Source organism: Eulemur rufifrons, chromosome 20 (assembly GCF_041146395.1).
Source record: "Eulemur rufifrons isolate Redbay chromosome 20, OSU_ERuf_1, whole genome shotgun sequence".
In the NCBI taxonomy this organism is placed as follows: Eukaryota; Metazoa; Chordata; class Mammalia; order Primates; family Lemuridae; genus Eulemur; species Eulemur rufifrons.
This window is the reverse complement of record NC_091002.1, coordinates 48,098,368-48,123,357: the sequence shown is the minus strand read 5'-3', so window position 1 is coordinate 48,123,357 and position 24,990 is coordinate 48,098,368. Positions and strand designations below refer to the sequence as shown.

General features: G+C 52.5%; 1 protein-coding gene across 1 annotated transcript in view; it reads left to right on the top strand.

Moving 5' to 3' along the window:
* Positions 1–18,787, top strand: part of APCDD1L (APC down-regulated 1 like) — a 50,744-nt gene extending 31,957 nt beyond the window's left edge. The window contains exons 5-10 of the mRNA XM_069495788.1: positions 8,170–8,304; positions 8,434–8,520; positions 8,712–9,002; positions 9,673–9,811; positions 12,385–12,937; positions 18,017–18,787. Of these exons, the coding sequence (XP_069351889.1) occupies positions 8,170–8,304; positions 8,434–8,520; positions 8,712–9,002; positions 9,673–9,811; positions 12,385–12,937; positions 18,017–18,787 (1,976 nt within the window). The remainder of the gene's footprint in view (positions 1–8,169; positions 8,305–8,433; positions 8,521–8,711; positions 9,003–9,672; positions 9,812–12,384; positions 12,938–18,016) is intronic.
* Positions 18,788–24,990: the final 6,203 nt, after the last annotated feature.

The window sequence follows — 24,990 nt, the reverse complement described above, 5'->3', positions numbered from 1 at the left end:
GTGGTGCGCTTCCCCCACGCCCCGGTTGCTCCCCGTGACCTCCGACGTCTTCCGACGGTCCTCAGACCCAAAGAGGCTCCGTGGAGACCACCGGCTCCATCCTTCTCTCCTCGAAACCTACATAGTTCTGTGACACCACCAGGTGCTTGGCCCTGCTGGGGAAGACCCGGTGGACAGCCAGTTCCCAAGGCCCCATGTAGACTTAGAGTCCCCAAGGTGCCGCCCCAAGATTCCTTCTCATGAGCCCTGTTCTGGGTTCTGCGGGGAGGCTTCGCCACGATGGATACAGGCGTCTTCTTTCTTATTGGGTGTGTCAAAGCCTTGCGATTATCTTGCCAGATTCCTGTTCTATAGAACAATGAAAGCTTCAGTCTTCTGCCAAGAGAACTAGTAGGGATTCAGTCCAATGGGAGACTCCTAGTCACACGTTCTGTTTAGCAAACACTGACTGTCACTACCCCCCTAGGGCAGGTCCCAGAATGCTCAGCAAGACCCACCGGGAGCCAAGTGACTCCCCCAGCCCGGCTCCTCAAAGCACCAGGTGGAACGTTGGCATCTACGCAGAGCGTTGACCAAATCCGGCATAAATTATGAATGTCTCAGGGCCAACTGCAGCTGGGAATGAGGGCGCCGAGGTCGAGCTGATGAAGTCTTGTCTCCAAGACACCAGAACATCTGGAAGGAGAGCGAAAAACTTCCATCAATCACCCTGATGCCTTGGCTGTTTGGAACAGCTGGGCTTTGGCCGGAATTTTCCAGTTTTCATCTGGGTGGAAGCCCTGGCCAGAGCGAGAGTAATTAGCATTATCATGGGGCTGAGGAAGACTTTTGATGCGAACAGTTTTTGTTCTGGAACATTCCTAAACAAACAGAAAAACCTGGCTGAGGAGCCCATCATGGTGGGCCAGATCTTGTCTCACCAAAGCCCCCATTCCTTTCCCATTCCGTGAGCTCTTCGCTTCCCTTTCCCTGAGCAGGACGTGAGGCCTCGGGAAGATGTCCTCAGCACCAGCTGCTCCCCTCACAGAACGTTCTCCATGTTGGCTTCGCGCACGTTGTATACAAACAAAACAATCGCCTTCTCTGGGAGGCGCCAGGTGAGTGAGGCTCACCTTTTCCAGCCGGACCTGGGACTTCTCATGGAGAGCTGGGAGGACAGTGACCAGCCAAACTGCCGCTGCTCAGTGGGAAGGCCCTCCTGCTTCTCACGTCCCTGAATCTTTGCCAGGTGCCCAGTCTGTGTTGAATGTCTTGGGGCAACTGTCAGCTGAGCTTGCCGAGCACAGGTGGGCACACTTCAGAGGCCGAGTGTGCGGAAGGGCGTGGGGAGTGGAGGGTACTCGTTCTAGAGCAAGCCGTCTCTGCATTTCCCAGGGTAGCAACGTCCATGCCCCCAGCCCCCTCCCGGCCCTGAACACAAAGCCCCTCGGATTAGATGGATGAGAAGGTTCAATTATGGCAAATGAGAGACATGTGAGGTATCTGAGGACCAGCCGCCCACACCAGAGGGGAAGTCTGGGCTCCTTAGAATTCAAAGTTTGTCTTCACATTTGTGTGATTCGCTGGTACTGTCATAGCATGCCAATCTGCAACCTTCTCAGGGGAGTTCAAATGGAAACTCTGCGTGCCTTTTGTGCAATGACTTCATTGGGAAGCGCGTCTTTTGCCGTGGCAACGTGGTGACGGCTGCCATTTCAACAGCCGGCTCCTGAAGCTCCCTGGCGGAGCGGCCGGCGCCCATCAGAACGCGCCAGCACATCTCAATTTGTAAGAGGCGGCCTCCTCTAATCAAGAGGGGCTGTTTTCGGGGGGGGGGTGTCCATTGCTGAAATTTTTATTTAAAACGTGCGCAAGCTTCCAAGTTCAAACATTCTAGGTGAATTACCTCAAGCTGAGGGTTTTGAAATAAACCAGAGGGTTTCAGACTTTTTTAAAAAAAAAAACCAAATCTTAGCAGAATTTCAGTATATAAACCAGAGCAAAGGGGAAGGGGGGCTGCGTGGGCCAATGCTGGGGGTAGGAGACTAGATCCCACTTGCTGGGCCGCCCCCTCTATACCAAAAATAACCCCAGGGGCCTTGAGAAACAAATGTGAAAACGTCCGTACAGCAGAGTGTGACACACACACTCCATTCCTGCACCGGAGCTCTGCTGTCCCGCAAGGCAGCCACCAGCCACCTGTGGCCACTGGGCACCTGACTTGTGGCCGGTCTAAATCGAGTTTTGCTGTGAATGCATTAATAAAATAGACACCAGATTTTGAAAACTTGGTATAAAAAAAGCATATAAAATATCTCATTAATAGTTTTTATATTTGTTACATGTTGAAATATAATATTTTGGGGCTGGATGACATATACTGTTAAAATTAACTTCACCTGTTTCTTTTTAGCTTTTATATAATGTAGCTACTAGAAAACATCGTGTGCTAGTGAAATCACATACGTGATTTTCTTTATGGTTTGCGTCCTGTTTGTGTTGGACCATGCCATGGAGCCAGGGGAACCTCCCCCAGGAGTATGGGACCATGTCAGGGTCCTAGTTTAGCTGGGGCAGGTTCCAAGAGTGAACAAAGGCTTTAACGCAGAGCACCTGGTGTTAGGTTGCTAGGCTAGATCCAGCTTATGTAAGCCTGTGATGTGATCTGAGGGTCTCACAAATCTCCCTTCACCTCTTCTCCTTCCTGTCTTCCTGCTCAGACCAGTCTGGGCCCCCAGCCTGCTGCGGACTCCCTGACTGACCACCCTTTCATCCTCACCCAGGTTCTTAGCAATTCCAACAGCTGTCACCGTCTCTTTCTCCCCTCCCACTTCAAGCCTGACCCTAACAGCCACATCCTCGGGGCTGAAGGGTCAACAAGAAACTCTCACATGTGCTCTTATGGAGCACAAGTCATTCATTCAACTAAAAGTAGTAATGATAACTAGCATTTTTTGAGCACTTAGTTTATGAAGGCATTGTTCTAAGCACTTTCCATGACTTAACACAACAAATACATATGGAGCATCAGTCAGGCACAGGGCTAGGTGCTGAGGAATCAGCAGTGAGCAGGAGAAATGAGGACCCTGTCCTCATGGAGCTGGCAGGCTGGTAGGGGCACAGGGAGAGGAAGGAAGGAAGGAAGGAAGGGAGGGAGAAGGAGGGAGGGAGAAAGGGAGGAAAGAAGGAGGGAAAGGAGAAGAAAGAGAAGAAACAAAGAAAGAAAGTTGAGGAGCCTAGAGTGACACCCACTACAGTGAGCACACTAGCACCCAGATCTTGGTTTCTAAACACCATTCTCCAACAAAAGGAAGCAGAGCTCCTTGGAGAAACAGTTGATTCCAGGGCTTGGGCTGAGAAAATATAAAATGAGCCTGGAAGATATTCTGGTGCCAGGAAATGAGGACGTGCTTCAAAAAACTGACAAGGCCATGTAGAAAGGACACAGGAGATAAATTGGAGGTGTTCTCAACGGCCAAATCAGGAACAATTGGAGCAAAAAAATATATGATAGTAATGAATTATAACTGGTAAAGTATAATAAGATAAATATCTATGAGCTCGTATTAATATAAATAGCAACTGAATAAACAGGCAAATGGGGGAAAGGGACAGCACTTGCTTACAGCACAGTTCAATCAATAAACTTGGAAAGCATGAAGAAACTACAGAATGGCCACTTGGAAAACACCACCAGTCATAATTGTTATAGGCAAGATCACCAATGGCTATCAGTAGATGCTAAAATCAGTGGGTGAATGTATGATGAAATACAAGACACTTCCATTTTCTCTGAGTATATTCCCATAAGGTAATTATTAATTACAAAGAGAAAAGTAATAATTTAATAGTGGGGAAAGCTGGCAGACACCTCCTTTAGCAAATGATCACAGTCGACGCCACCAGCAACAGGATGACCGGGTCTCGTCGGAGCATGCACCGAGGAGGACATAGCACCGCTTCCCGCGTTCTGGCCGAAACTGCACGAGCCGAACTCCTCATGGGGAAGCATCAGACCATCCCAAGCTGAGGAACTCGCCACACAATCACCGGCCGGCACTCTTCAGAGGTGTCAAGGTCGTGAAAGATGGAAACAAAGTGTCTCAGATGGAAGGAGACTACGGAGACGTGACGGCTAAATGCAACGTGGGATCCTATTGGATCTCTGACCGGAGAGGTGACATTAGTGGGAAAATGGGTGAAACACACCGTATGGATGTTAAAGCCCTGGTTTTGCTCATTGTGCAGTGTTTGTGCAAGATGTTAACCTGTGGGAAACTGGGTGAAGGATGTACTGGAACTCTTGCTACTGCTTTTGTGACATTTTTGTGAGTCTGAAATTATTTCAGAATGAAAAGTCAAAAAATAAAAATAAACCCAAAACAGAAAGCAGATAAATAATCGCCAGATGGGATGGGTCCTGGGAGGAGAGAAAGGAACGGAGAAGGGGGTGCCTGGAGAGCAATGCCAGCCGAGAGCCTGGCGCAGAGCGGAGGGAAGGAACAGTGAGGGTGACAGCCCCGAGGCAGCGAAGGGCTTGCCTGGTCAGTGCTAGGAAGGCGCTGTAGACGAGGACGGCAGGATCTGGTGGATGATTTGGTGGTAAAAGGGTAGGAAGATGGCCAGTCTCCCTGGGCCTCAGAGGCCGTAGAGGAAAGCCTGGACATCACTCCAACTGCATTGGGAAGCCTCTAAAAGGTCTTGGGCATTGTGTAAATTTTCTTTGAGACACTTAGGATGGTTTGAAGTTATATTCCAAAGTGGGTCTATTTAATTAGTGTCAGCCTCTCCCTGAGAACAGGAGCTCTGGCCATCGTGTGCAGCCTGTCATGGTTCTGGGCATACAACAGGCATTCAATAAGTGTGTGGGTGGGGGTAGAAGGAATGAATGAATGATGGTTAGGTTGCTGGGGGGACCTAGGCTTTGGATGGCCCTTGGTATCTGTTGTGGGTTGACTCTATCCCTCCAAAAAAAGACATGTTCAAGTCCTAACCCCAGTACCTGTGAATGTGACCCTGTTTGGATATGGGGGTCTTCGCAGATGTCATCAAGTTAGGATGAAGTCATATTAGATTGGGGGGGGGCCCTGATCCAGTGATTGGTGTCTTTATAAGAGAAAGGAGAGGGAGATTTGGATACAGAGACGAAGGCAGAGGAAACACACAAAGAGAGAAGACAGCCCTGTGAAGACAGAGGCGGAGATCGGAGTGACATGGCCACAATGCAAAGAATGCCTGGAGCCACCTGATGCTGGAAGAGGCCAGGAGGGACCCTCCCCTAGAGCCTCAGAGGGAGCCTGGCCCTGCCCACACCTTGATTTCAAACTTCAGACTTTCAGACTCCAGATGGTTAGAGAATAAATTCCTGTGTTCGGCCACACAGTTTGTGGTCTTTTGTCACAGCAGCCCCAGGGGACTCATACGCTCCCTTCTGCGCTCCACGGAAAAGTAATGAATTCACCTTGAGCCGCTCCCTCTTCCGGCTTCCACGCCCCACCCCAAGGCTATTTACCACATCCACCAGTCACTTAGACATTTGCTTATTAAATACCATTTGCTTAAAAATTACCTAATATTTTAAAATCAAGTCCAGATCAACCCGCTTTCAAAAGTCAGTCCCCAGCAAAATGGGCTGTGAAAGCCCAAGTTGGCTACAAGAACCACGGCTGCTTTGTAACACCCTCTAATGTGATATTGGACTATGAAGAGCTCACGACAGCACCTCAAATCGTCTCGCACCCCACCCTGGCATCCGTGCCTCGTCTCAAGAACCTCAGAACAAGCCAATTAGGAGAGGAAAAGTGCTTTTCTTTTGCCTCTGCTCCAACAGAAAGGGAAGTGCAGAGCTGTTGCTCCTCCATCTTCTCAGCCCCCGTCTTCGCCCCACCCGCCCCCTTCTGATCCACGCCTGCTCCTTTCGTGGTCTTGGAAGAAAGCGCGGATGGTGGACGTGGGAGTTAAACCTGTCTCAGCCTCCATTGTTCATCTGCAAAATAGAACAACCACGCCCGCCTTGTTGTGAAAAGTAGGTGAGAGAAGGATACGTATTGTCCGTTTCCACTTCTGTGAAATGTCCAGATTAGGCAAACCCATAGAGGCAGTAGATTAGTCATTGCCTGGGTCTAAGAAGAGAGGGGAGTGACTGTCCCTGGGTGCAGGGTCTCCTTTCTGGGGGATGAAATGTTCTGGCATGAAACAGTGGTGGTGGCCGCACAGTATTCTGAATGTACTTAGTGCTCCTGAATTGCACACTTCAACGTGGCTTAAATGGTGCATTTTACATTAGCTGTATTTTCCTAAAATATATTTTTTTAAATTGGCCAAGAAGCGTCTGCCTGTGGAGGAGTGGCAATGGCCAAGTCCCTCTGCCTCTTTGAACCTCAGTTTCCTCATCTGCAAAACGAGGGCACAGACACCATCCATGTTCTGGGTGGTCGTGCAGACTGCGCCTGTCGATCCTTGGGCTCCATCCATGCACTGACCTACTGCCCCCCCTGGGACCTCGGGGGGGCTCACAGCCATAATGCAGATAATGCATCTGACCATGGGACTCCCATGACACATGCTCAGGAGGCGCTGGGCACCGTTATGACCCCGAGACAATCTCAGGTGCCCACACTCGGTAGGGCTCAGCAAGTGCTCTTGCCCCTGAAGGCCCCAGGCAGGTCCCTTATGGTGTTTGTCCCTGCAGCCTGTCCCTGGTGTTCTGACTCATGATAACACCTCGAGCTGGAGCAGATCATATTTCAAACTCTGGTAGCCTGGTCTGAGCAATTGGGCATTCTAGATTTAATTCTGCAGGTAATTTGAACGATGCTATCTAATTTCAAATGTCCCTGCTCTTATGAGTGCAAAAGCAGCATAATTTTTAATTAGTGGGTAAACAGTAAATAATGAATGGCAGTAAGTGGATACCACTGTTAATTAAAAATCCATGGTTGATAAAAATCAATTTGGTCCATGTATTTAACTCAGTTTATCAGGTCCCTGTGAAAAAGTTGTGTGACCCAGCCCACGGCAACAGCTGCTTTCAGTGATTGTTTCTTTGGTCCTTTAGTTAAGACTTTTCTGGGGGAAGAGAAAGAGGGAGAGGGAAAACAAAAAAAATAAAAAAAAAATAAAAACATCTACCCCAAAAAGATACGATTGAGAAAATGTCATGGAATCATTTAAAATTGGTTAATTTTATTTTTGCAACCTTGAAGGTAAGGCTTCCAGAAGAACCAAGAGGCGATATTATATTCCGCTCTGGAGTTCTCATCAAGGTCTCTGGTTCTGTTTGTGTTTGCGTGTACACGTTCTGAATGCAGTGAGATTTAGCTGTATCTCCTCATCTCCCAATGTAATTAAACCCTAATTTCTCACAGAAAAACAAGACAAACTAAAACAACTTAGCAGAAACATAGCATCAAGGATTCGTGACAAAATATAATGTCAAGGGCCATCTCTTCTCCTGGCCTTCAGGAAGGGTACAGGAAAAAAAAAAAAAAGAAAAAGAGCTTGTTTTCTTTAGAACAGAAAACATTTCCTCAGGAACCCAAGTTTCGTGGAAACAATGACAAGATAATTTTCAGGGCCCATTCGCTATTCTGCTCTGAGATGTGAGCTCGATTTTCCCACCAGGCAAATAACACTGACCCCGTTTGATCTTTTTCTTCGCTTTGCTTCCGTCCATTCTCCGAATCAACACTTTCGGACAGGTTTCATTGACACCGAGATGTTCAAATTAACCTGCAGAATTGAATCCCGGGAACCCAGCGTCTGTGGACCGAGTTGATTGCAGAAGCCCCCCAGTGCTGAGGTGCTGCTGCCGAGGGGTGTCTGCACGTCGGGCTCAGGACTCTGCGTGGGGTTATGCCGGGACGTGGCCCAGCTTTGACGCCCACCTACCCACCGGCCGCAATGTCGGGCTCGGGCCGCCCCCAAGTTAGATGTGCCATGTTAATATGGAAAAGCCACGGCTTCTCTCTTGCAAGACCCCCACTGGCATTTTATTCACCCTGCCCTGAGCACCCTCGGGGTGGCCCGAGGTGTGGGGTCCCCTCAGCGCTGGCTGGCTGGTGTCTGCTCTCATCTCTCCTATTGGGCCGGTTGGAGCCAGTGAACGGTGGTGGGGTCAGCCCGGAATACACGGGGACCCAGGACTCCAGCAGCGCTTTGACTCGGTCCTTCCCCCTCGTGTCCCGACAGTTCTGCCAGTCTCCAAATCGGCCCCTTTGCGCTCGCCAGGGATGCACGACAAGTCACAGTTCAGCCATCACATCCCGAAGTCCAACCACCTGGACAAATCCTGGCTTTGTCACATTCGGGGGACACGTACCCTGTGTAAGACGAACCCGTCTTGAGGAGTCCCTCTCTCTGGCCGTGAGAGGAAGATAAGGCTGCCACCACCTCCCAAGTTATTGCAGAGGCCAGATGAGACAATGTGTGAAAACACACGGAGTCCACACTCAGTTAACAGAAGCCATGTGACCGTCGTCATCGGCAGCATTGCTCCTGGAGACCCCAAGTCTCCAGATGTGACCCCCAACCTCGAGGGAAGTGAGGAATCCACTCTGCCTTGCTTTCCTGAGAGGCCCCTGGGGTGCGGGGAGCTTGGGGTCAAGGTGTCCAGTCAGACAGCTCCACGGGGGCAGCGTGGGGTCCCCAGGCCTCCCAAACCCCAGATGGGAAGGCTTGGCTATGTGCTGGGGGACGGGGCAGAACCTGCCGTTGTCCCCTTCCCCACTCAGCCCCCAGCCCTTCCCGGGCCTCCTGGAGGGCTGCAGCCTCTGCCAGGGCCACCAGGGCCTCCAGCGCCCCTGGGCCGGCCGCTGCCCACCCGCTCCAGCCGCAGGCTCCGTGGGAGCAGCCGGGCCGCCAGGGTCGCCAGCCCCCTGCGAGCACAGCCCGTGGCTGTAATATCTGGGCGTTGCTCACCGCCAAGCTTCCCACGACATCCCGCCATCTGGGCCGTCTCAAGCCGTCGCTCCTGAGTGGAGATGACGGTCTCTGCGGGAACCGCTGCTCTTCAGCAGCTGAAGGTCTTGGCGCCCTCGCCTCTGAGCAGTGCCTAGAAGAGATTGGGAACAGTCCCACGCCCTGGCTTAACTCATCTCCAGCGCCGAGCTGAGCGCATTTGGGGGTCGCTCCAGAGGACTGGGAGCCCCATGCACTGGGCCTTGCTTCCTGTGTCCATCCCCCAGGACCCTCCTCCCTGAGCCTGTCGATTCCTCCCCCAGCCCCCCGCTTGGGGATGAGGCCCTGCGAGAAGGGCCCTGCGCTCATTCGCTCACCACACACCGACTGAGCACCAACCAGGTGCCAGGCACTGGGCTGGGGCCCGCAGATACGGAGATGGACACCCCGAAGGCCCAGCACTGAGGCGAGATGGGAAGTGGGCGGCCTCGAGGGGAGGGCGGCAGGTTTGGCCTGCTCTGTGCCGGGAGGCTAGGATCCCAGGGTGGTCACACCTGGAAACCCAGGAGGAAGTGAGTCAGGAAGCTAACTCCAGGTGCCCCAGTACAGGACGTGAATCCCTGGCTCCAGAACCAGGGGAGGTCTGGGGGCACTCTGTGGCAGAGGTGGGAGCACAGCACCCCAAGCTCCCTGCTGCCTCCCAGGGAGGCCCCGGTGGTGGTGGGAAGGCAGGCGGGGCGGGCAGCGTTCCTGGGCTGTGTTGGGATCTCTCATCCAGGCCTGTCTGGTTTGCAGCTCGCACAGCAGAGGCAGCTGGGGCAGCAGGGGGTGGCCGCCTGCGCTGGGAACCCCGCTGTCAGCACCCCTTGCCAGACAGGATGCCCAGCACTGCAGTCCTGCCCCCGCGCCTCGACGGGCCCTGGATCTCCACTGGGTAAGATCCCAGGTCACCCAACCATGGCCCCCTGGGCTGGGAGACTTCTGCCTCTCTGAGCCTCTGTGTGCACATCTGTGAAATGGGTGCAGTTCACCCAGTTGTCCAAGAGGTTGCTACCTGCCAAGCCCACGGCTTTGTTTGCCACCCCGCCCCAGGGTGCAGCGGGAGGCGGGGACTGCGTCCGGCATCTCACCCAGCCACAAACAGCAAATGGATAAAATCCATTCATTCAACACCTCAAGCTCCTATTATACGAATACTTATTGAGTACCCATGACAAGCTAGGTGCATGGGTAAGCAGTGGGACATGTGCTAAACGTTGAACACAGAAATAAATAATATAAACTTTAGATAGTGCTAAGCTCTGCAATGAAGGAAATAAATCCGTGGCTGTGACAGCAAGTGGCCTGGAGCGTTCTTTAGCGAGTTCTCACAGGAAGCTTCTTGCAGGTGGTGACATTTGGCTGAGAGCTGAAATAAGAGTCAGCCATGCACAGAGCCAAGGGAAGAGCCAGGCAGAGGCTGGTGCAAAGGCCCTGAGGCAGGAAGTGGCAGGCCCGTCTGATTCTCTTTCTGACCTGACAGGCTCACTGACATTTCAAGGGTCCAGTGGCTGTTCTGCCCTCATCTGTGGTGCACAAACCCCATAGCAGCCTGCTGAGTCCCGCCTCCCAGGGCTGGGGGTCGGGGAGAAGGGGGCTGTGGCCTCCTCTGCATCTGGCCCATCCCTCCCTCTACCCCATCCCCACTGGGCCAGTCCTGTTCTGGGGTCAAGGACTGGCCTCTGCACGTCCTCCACGTACCTCCTGAGGTCAGGGAGAAACTCAACTGCCAAACATCTGCTAGTGCTTTGGGTGGAGGGAGGGATGTGAGTTCTGCAAAGTCACTTTGAGCACATTCCCAGGCTCTGCCGGCTGCATGCAGCCCCCACCCTGCTGTACGGTCCAGGTGGGATCCAGGCACCCACTAGCCAGGGTCACTCTGAGACAACAGCATTCTGGAGCAGTTCTTCTAAGAAACCTCTTCTAGAACTCTCTAGAAAGTTCCCCACTGTGCTCCCCAGGCAGACCTTGCTGCCTCTGAGAGAAGCGTGGGAAAGGGTCCAGTCTGGCAACCACCGAGATGTCCAGTGTGACTGGCCGTGTCCCCTTAGGCAAATCTTCCCCCTCTCCAGGCCTTGCCTGAGACCCTCGGGGCTGTGGGTCACCCCTCCCCATTTGTAACTACCACCTATACGAGTATTTACTATTTTTCTGTAAACCAACTTGCTTTTATTTACTTAAACATATTCATTTATTCTTACAGCTTTATTGAGGTATAATTGGCACACAGTACCACTCCACACATTTGCAGGGTAATAGAATTATTTTTAAAGGAAGCATAATATCAGTCTGGTTGTGGAGAACAGAGCCACTTATCATAAATAAGAGGCCACTGTAAAAAGAAACTCCATAACCACAAACAACATAATTAAACCCTCTCCAGATCTGCTGCCTACCCAAAGCTCCGCGTCTGTTCTCTCGGGGAGGAAACGGGCTGGCGTTAAAGATGCAGCCGCTCCCAGCGGAGACCTTCTCCTCAACGTGGGCAGAAAGAGCGGGAGACAGAAGGAGGCTCTGTCGTGCAGTGGTCGGCACGCGGGACTCTGAGGAGGAAAGGGAACTGTTACTATTTCCTCGCAGAGTGATAAGGTGCTTCCTCTTCTCCAACAGCCCTGGGAGGAAAACATCAGAACAGCAGCAGCCCCGGGGGGTGCCTGGTTGGGGCAAGATTGTGAAGGGCCCTGCCTGGCGTCCCCCCAGACGCGTCCTCCATCTGCCCCTCGGAGCCCTCGATGGGGAGTCCCAGAGGCTGTGGGCCCAGGAGTCACGTAGCCTCCGTCCCCCCGCAGCCGCCGAGCCCGGACCTGTCTGCACCACCGGCAGGGCAGATCCGGGCCCGGTCCAGCCTGCCGCCTGTCTTGTGCGAGACGTCTCGCTGGCACGCAGCCACGCACGTCCGCTAACCCATCGTCTAGAGCTGCTGTAACTCTCCAGTCGCAACTTTGAGTAGTTGCACAAAACCAAAAATATTTATTACCTGACCCTTTACAGAAAAGGTTTGCTGACCCCTGGCTTAGGTCAACAAGCCCAGTCACAGACAGGGATGACCCTGGTCAGGGAAGCCAGCCTATCGAAGGGGGAGGCACCACGCAAGCAGTCGTCACCCCGATTCACTCGTCCATCCCTCCCTCCGTCCACTAAGCAAGAGCTCAGGTCCAGTGAGGACAGGAACAAGTGGGACCCTGCCTCCCAAGGGCTCACGGTACAGCAGGGTGCAAAGGGGCCCCCTGTTAGGGCGATTAGGAGCAAACGAAAGGAGAACTAGGTGGCTTTTGTTGAGGCCATAAGGCAGCGAGGGAAGGCCCCAGCCCCAAGGTGGGGCTGACCGAGGGTGGTCAGGGCAGCTGAGGATGTCGGGGAACAGTCCTGAGCCGAGCCCTGGAGTGGAGGCTGGTGGGCAGCAGCGCAGCCCAGGGGGGCTGGCGTTCGCTTCCCTCCCCAAACCCTGTCTCCTTCCTCCCCTGGCAGCTGTGAGGTGCGCCCCGGACCAGAGTTCCTCACCCGCTCCTACACCTTCTACCCCAACCGCCTCTTCCGAGCCTACCAGTTCTACTACAGGGACCCCTTCTGCCAGGAGCCTGCCCACTCGCTGCTCATCAAGGGCAAAGTCCGCCTGCGCCGGGCCTCCTGGGTCACCCGGGGTGCCACTGAGGCTGACTACCACCTGCACAAGGTGGGCATCATCTTCCACAGCCGCCAAGCCCTGCTCGATGTCACCAGGCGCCTCAACCAGACCCGGGCTGGCCAGGACTGCGCAAGGCGGCTGCCCACCGCCCAGGCCTGGCTGCCAGGAGCGCTGTATGAGCTGCTGAGTGCCCGGGCTGAGGGGGACTGCATGGTGGCCCTGGGCTTCACCATGCACGAGCTCAGCCTGGTCCGAGTGCAGCGCTACTTGCAGCCCCAGCCTGGGGCCGCATCCCGGCTGGTGGAGGAGCTGTACCTGGGGGACATCCACACGGACTGGGCAGAGAGGCAGCAATACCGGCCCACCGGCTACCAGCGCCCACTGCAGAGTGCCCTGGTGAGTCTCGGCCCCTGGGGGGGAGAGCTCTGAGCCCCAGCCCAACAGGCCCTGTGTGAGCGGGTCCCTGCCTAGCCCTTTTCTGCCTGCTCTTGTCACTGCCCCTCCTACTCTGGTCTGCTTGCCTCAGGACATTTGCACAGGCTGTTCCCTCTGCTGAAGACATCTTTTCTCAGGCCTTTATAAGGCTGGCTGGCTTTTTCCAGAAGGAACACTGTTTGGCCTTCCCAGCCTGGTCCTCTCCAGCCCACATCCTCCAGAGTCAGTTGTGGGCCCGGCAGGGCCCCATTTCTGCCCCTGCTGGGCACGTGGGCTGGAGCAGGTTTGCCCTCCCTGGGTTTTTGCCTCAAAGGTTCCCTCCATTTCCATTCTAACATTTCCCGTTTGGGTCTATCGCAGCACTCAGCACACCCTGAAGCTCTGTTGTTTACTTGTTTATTGCCTCCTGGCTCTAGTGCCAGACCCTCCACAAGGCCGGGGCCGCTGCCACCTCCCCACGTGGGGCTGGCACATGATCAGGGCCAATAAATGTTGGTGAATCAATTAGGAAAAGATCGGCTTTCTCCAGGGCTCCCTCGCCCAAATGCCATCCCCATCAAAATCTCAGCGTGGAGCCTCACTGCTGACCTGGAGGCAGAGCCCTCGAAACACACCTTTTCATGCCAAACCCTGGCGTCACAGCATCACCCGGGCATCTTGCTAGAGTGCAGAGTCCGTCTCAGCGGGTCTGCGGGGAGCCCAGGGTTCTGCATTCCTAGCAAGCTCCTAGGTGGTCTGTGGGCCGCCCTCTGGGTGGGGGCTCCAGTCGGATGGGAACTGCCTTCTCTTTGAGGCTCCCCCAGACTCCCAAGTGAATGTCACTCAGCTGATTAGCTTAGACTTTAAGTGAAGCCATCGCAAACACACTGTCCTAATTTGGGTAAGGTCTGGTCGCCCTTTTTGCCTGATGAGCAAACAGGCAGGAAGCATCTTTATTTGTGTGGCTGCTCCCGGCACACCGCTCGGAACATAGCTGGTGCGGAGTGACGGAGACCGCTCTGGTGGCTGCTGAAGCCTAAGGACCCCTCCGCGGGAAAATGGTTTTAAAAGCATAAGATAAAATGCATGGGATTTAAGTGAAAAACAATTCTATTTTAAACGTTACCCAAGTCCTAAAACATTAATTTATGATATGAGAATACTATGAATATGAATTCATTATTTGCCCTCATGTCAAAGCAGTGACAAGCGTAAATAACGTTTCCAGCATCTGCAACACCGTTACTGTGAGGCTGGTGACAAAGTCAGAGGTTCTACCGATGCTACTGGGGTTTGCTGCCTACATTCACAATGGGAAGAAATGTTAACTTTTATTAAAGGTTATTGAAAATGTAGTTGAGTTTAGTATTTCTGCACAAGGCATCCAGTGAATATTTTTTGAAAGTGAAAATGGATGGAAAAGGGGATGGATGAGCTCGGCGTCCCTATCAAGTGCTTTTGAGTCCTGAGGCTGCCCTCACGTCACTTAGCACATATTTAGTGCCTACTGTGTACTAGACACTCAAGGAACTAAACCAGTTGGGGCAACTTCCCTCCCCTGGGAGCAGCCACTTGTCAGAGCCCCTAGCAAGAACACTGGGGATGGGACAGACCCAGTGCCTGCCCACCTTCTCCCTCTCCCTCCCCGCCTCCAAAGCCAGGATCTGGGTAGCAGAGAAGGAGCAGACAAGAAGTTCTCATAATCAGAAAATCAGCCTCACAGTTCTTTTTATGACCTCAAAATTATTCCCCTTTTGGCAACCAATGTTCTGGGCTGGGCTGGCGTTAATCCTACTTAGAGAAGAGAAGGCGCGGGTGCTGAGTTGATTACCGGCCCCCACCACCTCATTAGGAGGGAAAGTGCTCTGAATGCAGAGAGGGAAGATCCCTGGGGGCTGCAGCCTGACAATTTCATGTCTCCCCAGGCAGGACTCTGGGTCCGTAGCTGTCTCTGTCCTCCCTGCCGCCTGGCCAGCCCGGGTGGCCAGAGCCGCCTGGAATGTGACCGAGAAGCAAAACACATAGCAATGTATGCAGAAACAAGCAGTGCCAGATGCACAGACATTAAATTGAATGTCCGCGCACCAACTGCCCCCCTTCTCGGGGAAAAAAAAAAAAAAAAGAAAGATAATTTAAAAGAAGGAAATGCTGCAGATAAATCCCCAAATAACGGATTAGTCGTTACCTTCTGCTCTCCAGGGCCCAAGCCTTGCCCACGACCCAAACCAGATGGTAAACATGAACATTTTTAGAAGTTAATTTAAAACCAATTTCATCCCCAAATTCATTGCCTGGGTATAGAATCCTAATCAATCAGCCAACACTCCACCAAAATCATCTGAGCCTGGTGTCACCTCTGGGGGTTAATTAGAAACTGTTATTTGCTGTTTGAGAAATAACTTTATGTAACAGGCTTAAACCAGTACGAGTTTGGCTTCCGCACAAGTGTGAATTCTGCTGGCTGGAGGCCTTGTTTATTAACACGTGCAACTCCGGACTTCTGCAGAAAGATGCCCGGAAGATTTTTGGTAGAGATGGGAATCTTATTTCAGCACCTTCAAAAGCACCAGAGAAGGAAATGCCTGTTCCATCTCCTCTCTCACCTTAAAAGCTTGCCGGGCCGGGCGCGGTGGCTCACGCCTGTAATCCTAGCACTCTGGGAGGCCGAGGTGGGTGGATCGTTTGAGCTCAGGAGTTCGAGACCAGCCTGAGCAAGAGCGAGACCCCATCTCTACTAAAAATAGAAAGAAATTATATGGACAGCTAAAAATATATATAGAAAAAAATTAGCCGGGCATGGTGGTGCATGCCTGTAGTCCCAGCTACTCGGGAGGCTGAGACAGGAGGATCGCTTGAGCTCAGGAGTTTGAGGTTGCTGTGAGCTAGGCTGACGCCATGGCACTCACTCTAGCCTGGGCAACAGAGTGAGACTCTGTCTCAAAAAAAAAAAAAAAAAAAAAGCTTGCCAGTTCTTAATTTGTTTCTGCTATGCAGAAAACCACTTGCCCCAAATTACCAACTAGCATCCCCAAATGTCCCCTCTGCATGCAGAGGATATCTAATTTTTTTTCTTTTTTTTTTTTTTTTTTTCTTTTTTTCTTCTCTGTAGTAGGGAAGGGCAGCTCTGGGATTATTTTGATGTAACGCATTATGTCCTGTCGATACACATTAGTGTGACAACAGTCGGAATGTGGGTTAAAATGCCTAAATTAAAGTAGACTCTTATCAGTCGGCATCCCAATTACTGACACTCTCGCTAACTACCAAGCTTGCTTGTTTCTGTCACAGTTTTGCAGCCATTTGCGGGCATTTCAGATGCCTTCAAGCACTTTGGGTCAAAAATCCCCCAACCGAAAGCAATGTGGTCTCCTATATTACGGAAATCAAGCAGGGTTTAGGTTAGTGACAAAAATAAATAATAAGAGCTTTTAAAACGTGGCAATCCAAATTCTCAATCATCCAATATTTTCTTTCTGAGCTAGAACTCCCAAACATCTCTTGTTTTGACATGAAACTCACCCAGCGGTGATCTGTGGAAATCTTTTTGGTCTTTTTATTGCAAGAAAAAATATATTGGAGGCAATTTTCCATTTGGGCCCTCAAAATGCCCCCACACCCTGGCCTGTCCTGCTCGGACCCTTGACCCAAAAGCAGGGGATGTTTGCTCGTTCCCACGTCAGCTGTGACAAGTAGCAGCTCCAAGGCCATTTACCTTTCAGAATGGTGCTCTGGACTAAATTCTGGGCAGCAGCTTCCTTTAAAAAAAACAACAACAAAACAATGAGATATCTGTATCTGGTTCCTTCTTGGCCTCTACTGCACCATTTCACTCCAAAATGCAGACTGACTACTCCCACGCAATTGGGTTCAGCATCTGTTTCCTGTTGACATGTTTTACTGCAAACCCAGCTCCTGAGAATCTGTAAGGCAGGACAACTGTAAATCAGGCCAAGGACAGAGGAAGATCAGTTCCCAGCCTGCGGCGCCCACGGGCTGTGGCGACACCTGAAAACTCGAGTGTGGTTGGTTCTCTCCATTTTATGTAACACCAGAATGAACGTGTTTGAGCCACAGGTCTCTACAGCTTTCCAGCTATCTCCTTGGCACAGACGCTGAGCAACGGGCTCCAAAGGCACAAGCATTCTGATGGCTTTTCATCCCTGTTGCCATGGTCACTTTCCAAGGGGGTAGAACGATAATGCTCACCTTCCAATGTGAGATTCCTAAGATAAAAAGCCCCCCCTCCCTACCTGGTATACTATGAGGCTTTCGGGACAGAAAAATGGGTGCTCAGACCGGCATGGCCTCAGCCAGGCTGCGTTGCGGCTGGCCTCTACCCTTCCGGGCTGGATGACCTGGGCAGGCCAACTGACCCTCTGGGTTTCAGCTTCCTCAGCTGTGACATGTGACAGGTGCCTGGGAAGCGCTTAGCAGAGCACCTAGCCCTTCCGGAGGACTTCAGAGAGTGAGGACGCAGTAACAAACGCAAGGAAGAAGAGAAGCTCAATGGTCGAACATCAGGACCAAGCAGGCTGGGCACGAGAAAGGACAACTTCTTTCAAATCCTAAGACATAAGGCCCCCTACAGCCCCGTTCATCTCTCCTTTATTCATGCAATAACCACGTGCTTGCTGGGAGCCATGCACTGTGCTAGGCCCTGGGGACTGAGTAGCCCAGAAAGACAGCCGGGTTTTCTAGAACTTACAATCTAATGAAGGAGGAGGGGCGGAGAAAAGAGAAACTATGGGGGTGGTGTGTCTGAGAAAAATAAAAGAGGGCGCTGGATGGCCCTCCAGGATGCTTTCCGTGGGTGATCATAGGCCTCTCAGGGCCGCTCTCAGCGGAGACCTACGTAGGAGGAGCTGGCTGGTCCCCCTGGGTGGGAGCTCCAGGTGGCAGGGACCTCAGTGCCACGGCCTGGGGAGGCGAGGCTGCCCAGGTCAGAGCACAGTGCAGAGGTCCTGGCTGGAGGGAGAAAGATGGTGACCTCACCCTGCTTTGGCTGCACCCCCGCCTTCGCCACCTGGGACAGCCACCGTTTTCCTGTTTGTCTTTTGCCAGCATCACGTTCGGCCCTGCCCGGCCTGCAGCCTGGTCGCCCGCTCGGACGTACACCACCCGCCTGCGCTGCCCGCCCAGCTGGCGCGGCCCCTGCGCCTGGGTGGCCGCTGGGTGAGCGCGGGCTGCGAGGTGCGCCCGGCCGTCCTGTTCCTCACGCGGGTCTTCGCCTTCCACGGGCCCAGCCGCTCCTGGGAGGGGCGCTACCACCACTTCTCCGACCCCGCCTGCCGGCAGCCCACCTTCACCGTGTTCGCCGCCGGCCGCTACAGCCGGGGCGCGCCGTCCGCCAGGGTCCGCGGCGCCACCGAGCTGGTGTTCGAGGTCACGCGGGCCCACGTGACGCCCATGGACCGGGTCACCACCGCCATGCTCAACATCTCTGAGCCCAGCAGCTGCGGGGGTCCCGGGGCCTGGTCCGTGGGCACTGAGAGGGACGTCACGGCCACCAACGGGTGCCTGCCGCTGGGCATCAGGCTCCCGCACGTGGAGTACGAGCTCTTCAAGGTGGAGCACGACGCCCTGGGGCAGAGCCTGCTCTTCATCGGACAGAGGCCCACGGATGGGTCCAGTCCGGACACCCCGGAGAAGCGCCCCACCTCCTACCAGGCGCCGCTGGTGCTCTGCGGTGGGGACGCCGGAGACCCCTCAGGGCCCCCGCAGCACAGGCCGGCGCTGCCCAAGGCCCCCCGCGGCGGGGGCCCGGACCCTCGCGTGGCCCCTCTGCCCCTTCTGCCTCTAGTGCTGGGGGCGGCCTTCCTCCGGTGGCTGTGACATCGGCCTTCCACGGCCAGGTGGCTCCCCTGGACCCCTCTGACTCTGCGGACTGCCCCCCCCACGGGCGCCTCTGACTCAGTGGGGAAGGACCGACCCTCCTCCTCTATGTCACGGATGGACGCGCAGCCCCACTGCTTCCACAGCCAGCCGCGTCCCACGTGGCCAGCGCAGGAGCCCAACACCTGCGAGGCCTATGCCCCCGCAGAGACTGGGGTCCACGGACCCCCGGCTGGGGCGCGGCAGCTGCGCTGATCGTTAGATGGCCTCCCGAAGGCTCAGTCCCGATTTTCCGACTTGCCTTATCATCAGCAGTTCGAGGACGGGCGCTGGCCAGGGGACCACACAGAGCCTCCCGGCTCACAGTCCCTGCCCGTCCCCCACCCCTGGGAGTGTGTGAGGCGGGAGAGAGGATGCCCGGGTGGTGCCTGGGGACAGTGCCAGCTGCTCTGCCAAGGCTGCAGGTTGTTGTTTAATGATTATTAATTCGAATCTAGCAATACATACTCAACGCGGGGCCATGAATTAAAGATGCAGCTTAGGGCTTTCAGTAGTTCTCAGCTTTCTGGCAAAGGGCTCCTCTCTTTGGGGGCGACTCAGCTTCCCTGAGTCCTGACTGCTGGCATTTGCCTGCATCTGCCTGTGCTTCTGCCAGTCCAACCTCAAGCTGTCAGCACCACGTGCAAATAAATCCAGTCCTCCTGGGCCTGCCACGAGTGGGGAGGGCTCCCTCCAAGCTGAGAAGCTGGTCTCCCCCAGCAGGCTGCGGCCTCCGAGCCCCCTCGCCCACACGGATGCCAGCCTGCGCGCGGGCTGGCTGCTGGGGCCAGGTCTAGGGAGAAAATCAGCGTTTCCAGCCTTCAGAGAGTAATTAATACTAATGATAGCAGTAGCACTAACACGCTCTGCAATTAGCCCTGCACAGCAGCCCTCTGTTTTCAAGACTCCCTGTGCTTGACTGACAGAGAGCCTCGGCATGTGATCTCTGGGACCACCCCAGGGAGAGGTCAGGGTGGCCAGGCTGCAGGGCAACATCTGGACATGAGGGCCCAGGAAGCTTCGCCTCACCCAGTTCCTTGCCATGATGCTAATGTAGGAGTGTCCTCGTCTGCTAAGAAGAGGCTGTCATCCTGGTGGGGACCGGCTGTGCCCCTCCGGGGACATTGCCTATGTTCCCAGGGCCTCATCTGTACACCGCAAAATTAACTGGCATCCTGGTGGGCTCAAGGGTTTTCAGGACTGTGGGCTGATGGTTTGACCCCCTTCCCCCTCCAATTCCTATCTCTGGCTCTTATCACAGATCTTGAACAACAATTGTCTGTGAGGCTAATGATGCTTTCAGAAAGAAGCCCTTGTCCTCCCTGAGACTGTGTAGGGTTCAATCAGCCCGCTGAAATTACTCTAACTTATTACCCATTCTTCTTTAAAAAAAAAAAAACAAAAAAAACCTCCAAGTTAATATTCTCTGTAGGTCTCAGGCAGCTACGAGTGTTCCTGACATATTTACCAAAGCACAAGAAATAATTAGATTATTTAGGGCCTTAGACTACATCGGGGTTGGGAGGAGTTCCTGGTGGGGGTGACGGTGGGTGTCGGTAATATGTCCACAGCTGAACAAGTCTTGTATCCAAGGCTTGAAGTAACCATGCCACCATTTATCATCAAATTTGAATGTTTTAATAAAATTAAACAGCCTGAAAAATGTTCTTGCTGGTTATTAAAGTCAACCAAGGGGATTATGGTTCTAAAGAAAGGAAGTGGAGTGTCTTCTAGAGAATGTGTGAAAGAGAATAAAACCAGTGAAGGCAAACTCCAGTGCTCTCAGTTCCGCTCTCATGCCACTGCCTGCCCTTCTCAAGACTCCCAGGGCTTCCATTGCACTCGGAATAAAATCCCAGCCCTGGGTCATGACTGCCCGCGAGGTTCAGCCGTACCCCCCAAGTGGCCTTCTTTCTGTTTCTCCATCCCACAAGCTGTTGCTGCCTTGGGGCCTTTGCACATGTCCTTGCTGCTGCCTAATAGCTCTTCCCCTAGACCTTCAGAATCTTGGCTCTTTCCCTTCATTCAAGTCTCAGAGCAAATGTCACCTTTTCAAGGAGACCCACCATTAGCATCCCAAGAAAAAGTCCCTCCCCTTGTCCTGTCAATTCGTTGCATCACAGTGTCTTATGTTCTTCATAAGGCATGCTAATCACTGTCTGAAACGATCTTATTAATTCATGTTTATTCTCTGCCTCCTCTGCCTGGAACAGAAGCTCCACGGGCAGCGCTGTGCTCTTCCCGCAGGGCAGCTCGGTAAACATGGCTGACTACACAAACGGTGATCCCTGCCGAGCCTCGCACTGAGGTTGGTAAACAGGCCCCTGCCACCTGTCAGGTGCGGTGTCCCCGAGGAGGCCCCGCTGAGATGGGCAAAAGGGTATGATTCTCTACATGGTGCACACGAGAACAGGAAGACACACAGAGGGGAAGGGGCCTGCCTGAGGTCACACTGTGAGAGAGACCAGCATCCAAACTCCAGCGGCTGCCTGCGGGCTTGGGGTGTCGTCCAGGCTCCCAGAGGAAGTGGGATTCCTTGACCGGATTTGGGGAAAGCAATGTGGTCTGCTCCGTGGGACCTTCGGGAGGCGTCTCTCATTAGGGGTGCCTGGAGCAGGAGAGACGCTTCCTGGCTCCCTTCAACTGGCCTCCGCTCCCCTCCCGCCAGGGCTGCTTGGCTCTGGGCCAGCGGATGCTGAGAGCAAACACGAAGGCTGAAGAAAGGCCACAGTCCCTTTTCTCCTGGGCAGGGGTCACTGCTGCCCAGACTGACAAAGGAAGGGGCATTTCAGAGGCCAAGGGGCCAAGGAGGCTCTCTGGGAGGGGCGGAGGCCCGAGGCCACCACGCCCTCCGGCCCTTTGCTCCGGACTTTCACCTGGTCTCTACCCTGCACCCGAGACCTGAGCGAGCTGCTACCCACGGGGAAGGAAAACCCAGAGTCCTAGTGGGAAACGAGACAAAACACAATTAATGCTCTGCATTGTATGTTCAGTCACGTTTTAAAGCCGGGCGGGGGTGGGGGTGGGGGGGGGGGAAGCCCCGCAGTTGATAATTTCATAGCTCAACTCCCAGGAGAGCAAATGAGCTTTTTTTTTTAATAAAAAGTTTAAATTGTATACAGCTCTCAGAGGCCCATTAACTAACAGATGCTGGTTATCAAAAGAAGTTATTTCTTTGCCTTTCTCTAAGCGCATGTGTTTAATCTCCCAGCGGTGCTACCAGGCTGAGCAGCAGTGTGTGGCTTGGTGAGGTGGGCGGCCAGCACGTGGCCCTGGCCCATGCGTCCTCTCCTGGGAGCCCGGGTGACTCAGGCGTGAGGTGCTGGGGCTTTCTGACGCAGAATGTGGAGCTGCATCAGGGCCCAGCCTGGCAGCGTCACAGCCTTTAGTCACAGGTGGGAGCCGAGGGGGGAGGTGAACTTGGGCCGTGGTGTGCAGCCTCCAATCTGATCTTGATGGCTTTAAGTGACTGAAATCCGGCTCCTTCTCACACACATCAGCCCCCTTAAATGGATGTGACAATAGCAGCACATTACCTGTCAACATTCCGAGAGCTCACCTAAGCTTCCAGGCAGCTCCTCTTGGCACCTGCATCCTCCACCCAGCCACAGTGGCCTCCTTGCCATTCTGCAATCACGTCGAGCTTGTTCGCTCTCAGGGTCTTTGCATCAGCTCCTCCCTCCCCGGGACTCTCTGCCCACCCCAACCCGGCCACCACCAAAGCACAGCCACTGCCCATCTCAGCACCTGTTTTGTCTTCATCACAGCATCATCAGGTCTGAAGTCTGAAAACATCCTATTTGTTCGTTCCCTTATTCATTGTTAGCCCTTTTCCTCTGGACTGTGTTCCTTGAAGCCAGGGCCCTTGTCTGTCTTGTTCTCCAGTGGATCCCCCCGTGTGCAGAAGGGCGCCTGGCACATACCAAGAGGTCAGTAAATACCAGTTAAATGAATAAATGGGTCCTGGTTGGAGGCACTGAATTCAAGCATCAAGATGACAACCACACGCTCTACATACTGGCTTGGAATTTTGATGTTGATGGGCCTGTTTTCTACTGTCCAGGGTATCTCTAGAAAGGTACTAAAGCTGTCCCCAAATAGGAGGCCACAAGGCCTGGCACAGGCCCCTTGAGAGTCCATCGCAAGCTTCTTATCCTGCAAAGGCCGAGGAGGAAGGGAGAGGTGCCGAGACTTTCCACCCTTAGCCTCCGCACCCCACCACCCACCCTCCACCTGGAGCTTCAGTTTCTTTTTTCTTTTCTTTTGTTTTATTGTTTTATTTCTATACATATTGAGATTGAGACAATATACACGGACGGCTTCAGTTTCTCCACCAATAAAATTGGCTGAAACCTGATGGTTCCTGGAGCCATCCAGCCCCGATACCAGTCATGGGAAGACCTTAACTGGGAAGTGATTCTAAAGGAATCGATGTATTTTAAGAGAAATAGCTTTAAACAAATAAACTTGCAGTGAGGATGAGTCTTTTTTCAGTGATGTAGTATTTATTTCCCGGGTGTTGTTAGTAACCTGCCTTTCTCACACCTATTATATTTCATATTTTTTTAATCCCTCAGGAGACAAAAAAAAAAACTTAACAAAATTTAGGTGGTCACTACTTCTGTTGAAATCAGCTGTCACAGTTTGAGAAGGCCCACATACCCAGAATGTGCCAGGTACCATGCCGGCGCACTGGAAGGCCTGCCAGCCAAGCTGGGCAGCTGCACATGTGCTTTTAGCTCTACTCCCTTCTGAAGTCCCAATAAATTATGAGAAAAGAATCAAAAGGCACAAAATCACATGGATAAACAGAAAAGGAGACGACAACATAGCCAACAAGAAATGTCAGCAAATCCTGGACTTTGGAAAGCTGAAGGGCGGTTTATCATTAACAGCAAAGCACTGGCAGGGTGGTGGCAGGGCGGGGCACAGAAGCAAGTCTACTCGTGCCACTGATGCTCCCCAAAGTCTTAGGAAGTGGTGGCCCCAGGAACCTCAGAAGGCAGGAGAGCAGTGAGGTTGAAAACAGGAGGAATCTTTGAAATATGTCATAAGTCTTTAAAAAGAGTTCTACCCCAACATCCTCTCTCCAATGCCTGTAAGAAACCAAAAGTTTAACCTGGCAATCTTTCAACGTAGGGACAGCCAGGGCAAGGTATCATGCTAAAAATATAGATACATGTTTAAGTATACCTAATTTGAGAGTCCGAAATCTGAAATGCTCTGAAATCCAAAACTTTTTGGGTACCAACATGACAATCATTAAAGCATTTTGGATTTTGGATTCTCAAATTAGGAATATTCAACCAGTACGAATAATGCAAATATTCCAAAATCCAAAAAAGTCTGAAATCCGAAACACTTCTGGTCCCAAGCGTTTTAGATAAGGGATACTCAACCCATAGTAAATAAGACTCTATCCATTAAGCAGTGATTGCACAGCCTCTTCCTCCATGTGGCTCCTAGAAAGACAGGGACCAGACTTAGTGCTGCCGGGCAGGTCACTGGAAGATCCCTCTTCAGAGAAACAAGCTCAAGCTAAACTAGCTACAGACACTGACAGCTAGAAATTCCCAAAGGAGGCATCTGTTACGTTCCTACCCAGTTAGCTTCATAGGAACCCACCATTAAACGAATGCTATCTACACATATGCAGCTTCCGATCAGGTTTTTAGTGCTCACTCATAAATACATAAGGACAGTCAAAGATCTCCAGGCATTTGAGGAAAGTCTCTAAAATAACAGATGGAGACCAAACCTGGTCCAAAGTGACTACTGGATAGCAGATAAAAGGGGATATAAAGACAACAACAAAAAAAAAACTATAATATCCTCAGTGAAATTTCAACCCTTTACATACCACCACCATTTTCTAGTTCCCCTCATAGAACAACAAAAAAGAACTTATACAACAACAAAGAACTATAATATCCTCAGTGAAAAAAATATACATCAATAGCAGGTTGCCATAAACAAAGAATAATAACTGAAAAAGAAAGAACTCTTGAAAAATATGTTAGCAGGAAAAAAACACACATAAGAAGGTTAGAAAATAAAGTTGAAGAATTTTACCAGAAATAAAAAAGGAATCAGGAATTAGAATGGCATTAGATTTCTTAAGGGCAACACTAGCAGCTGGAAATCAATGGAACAATGCTTTCAAA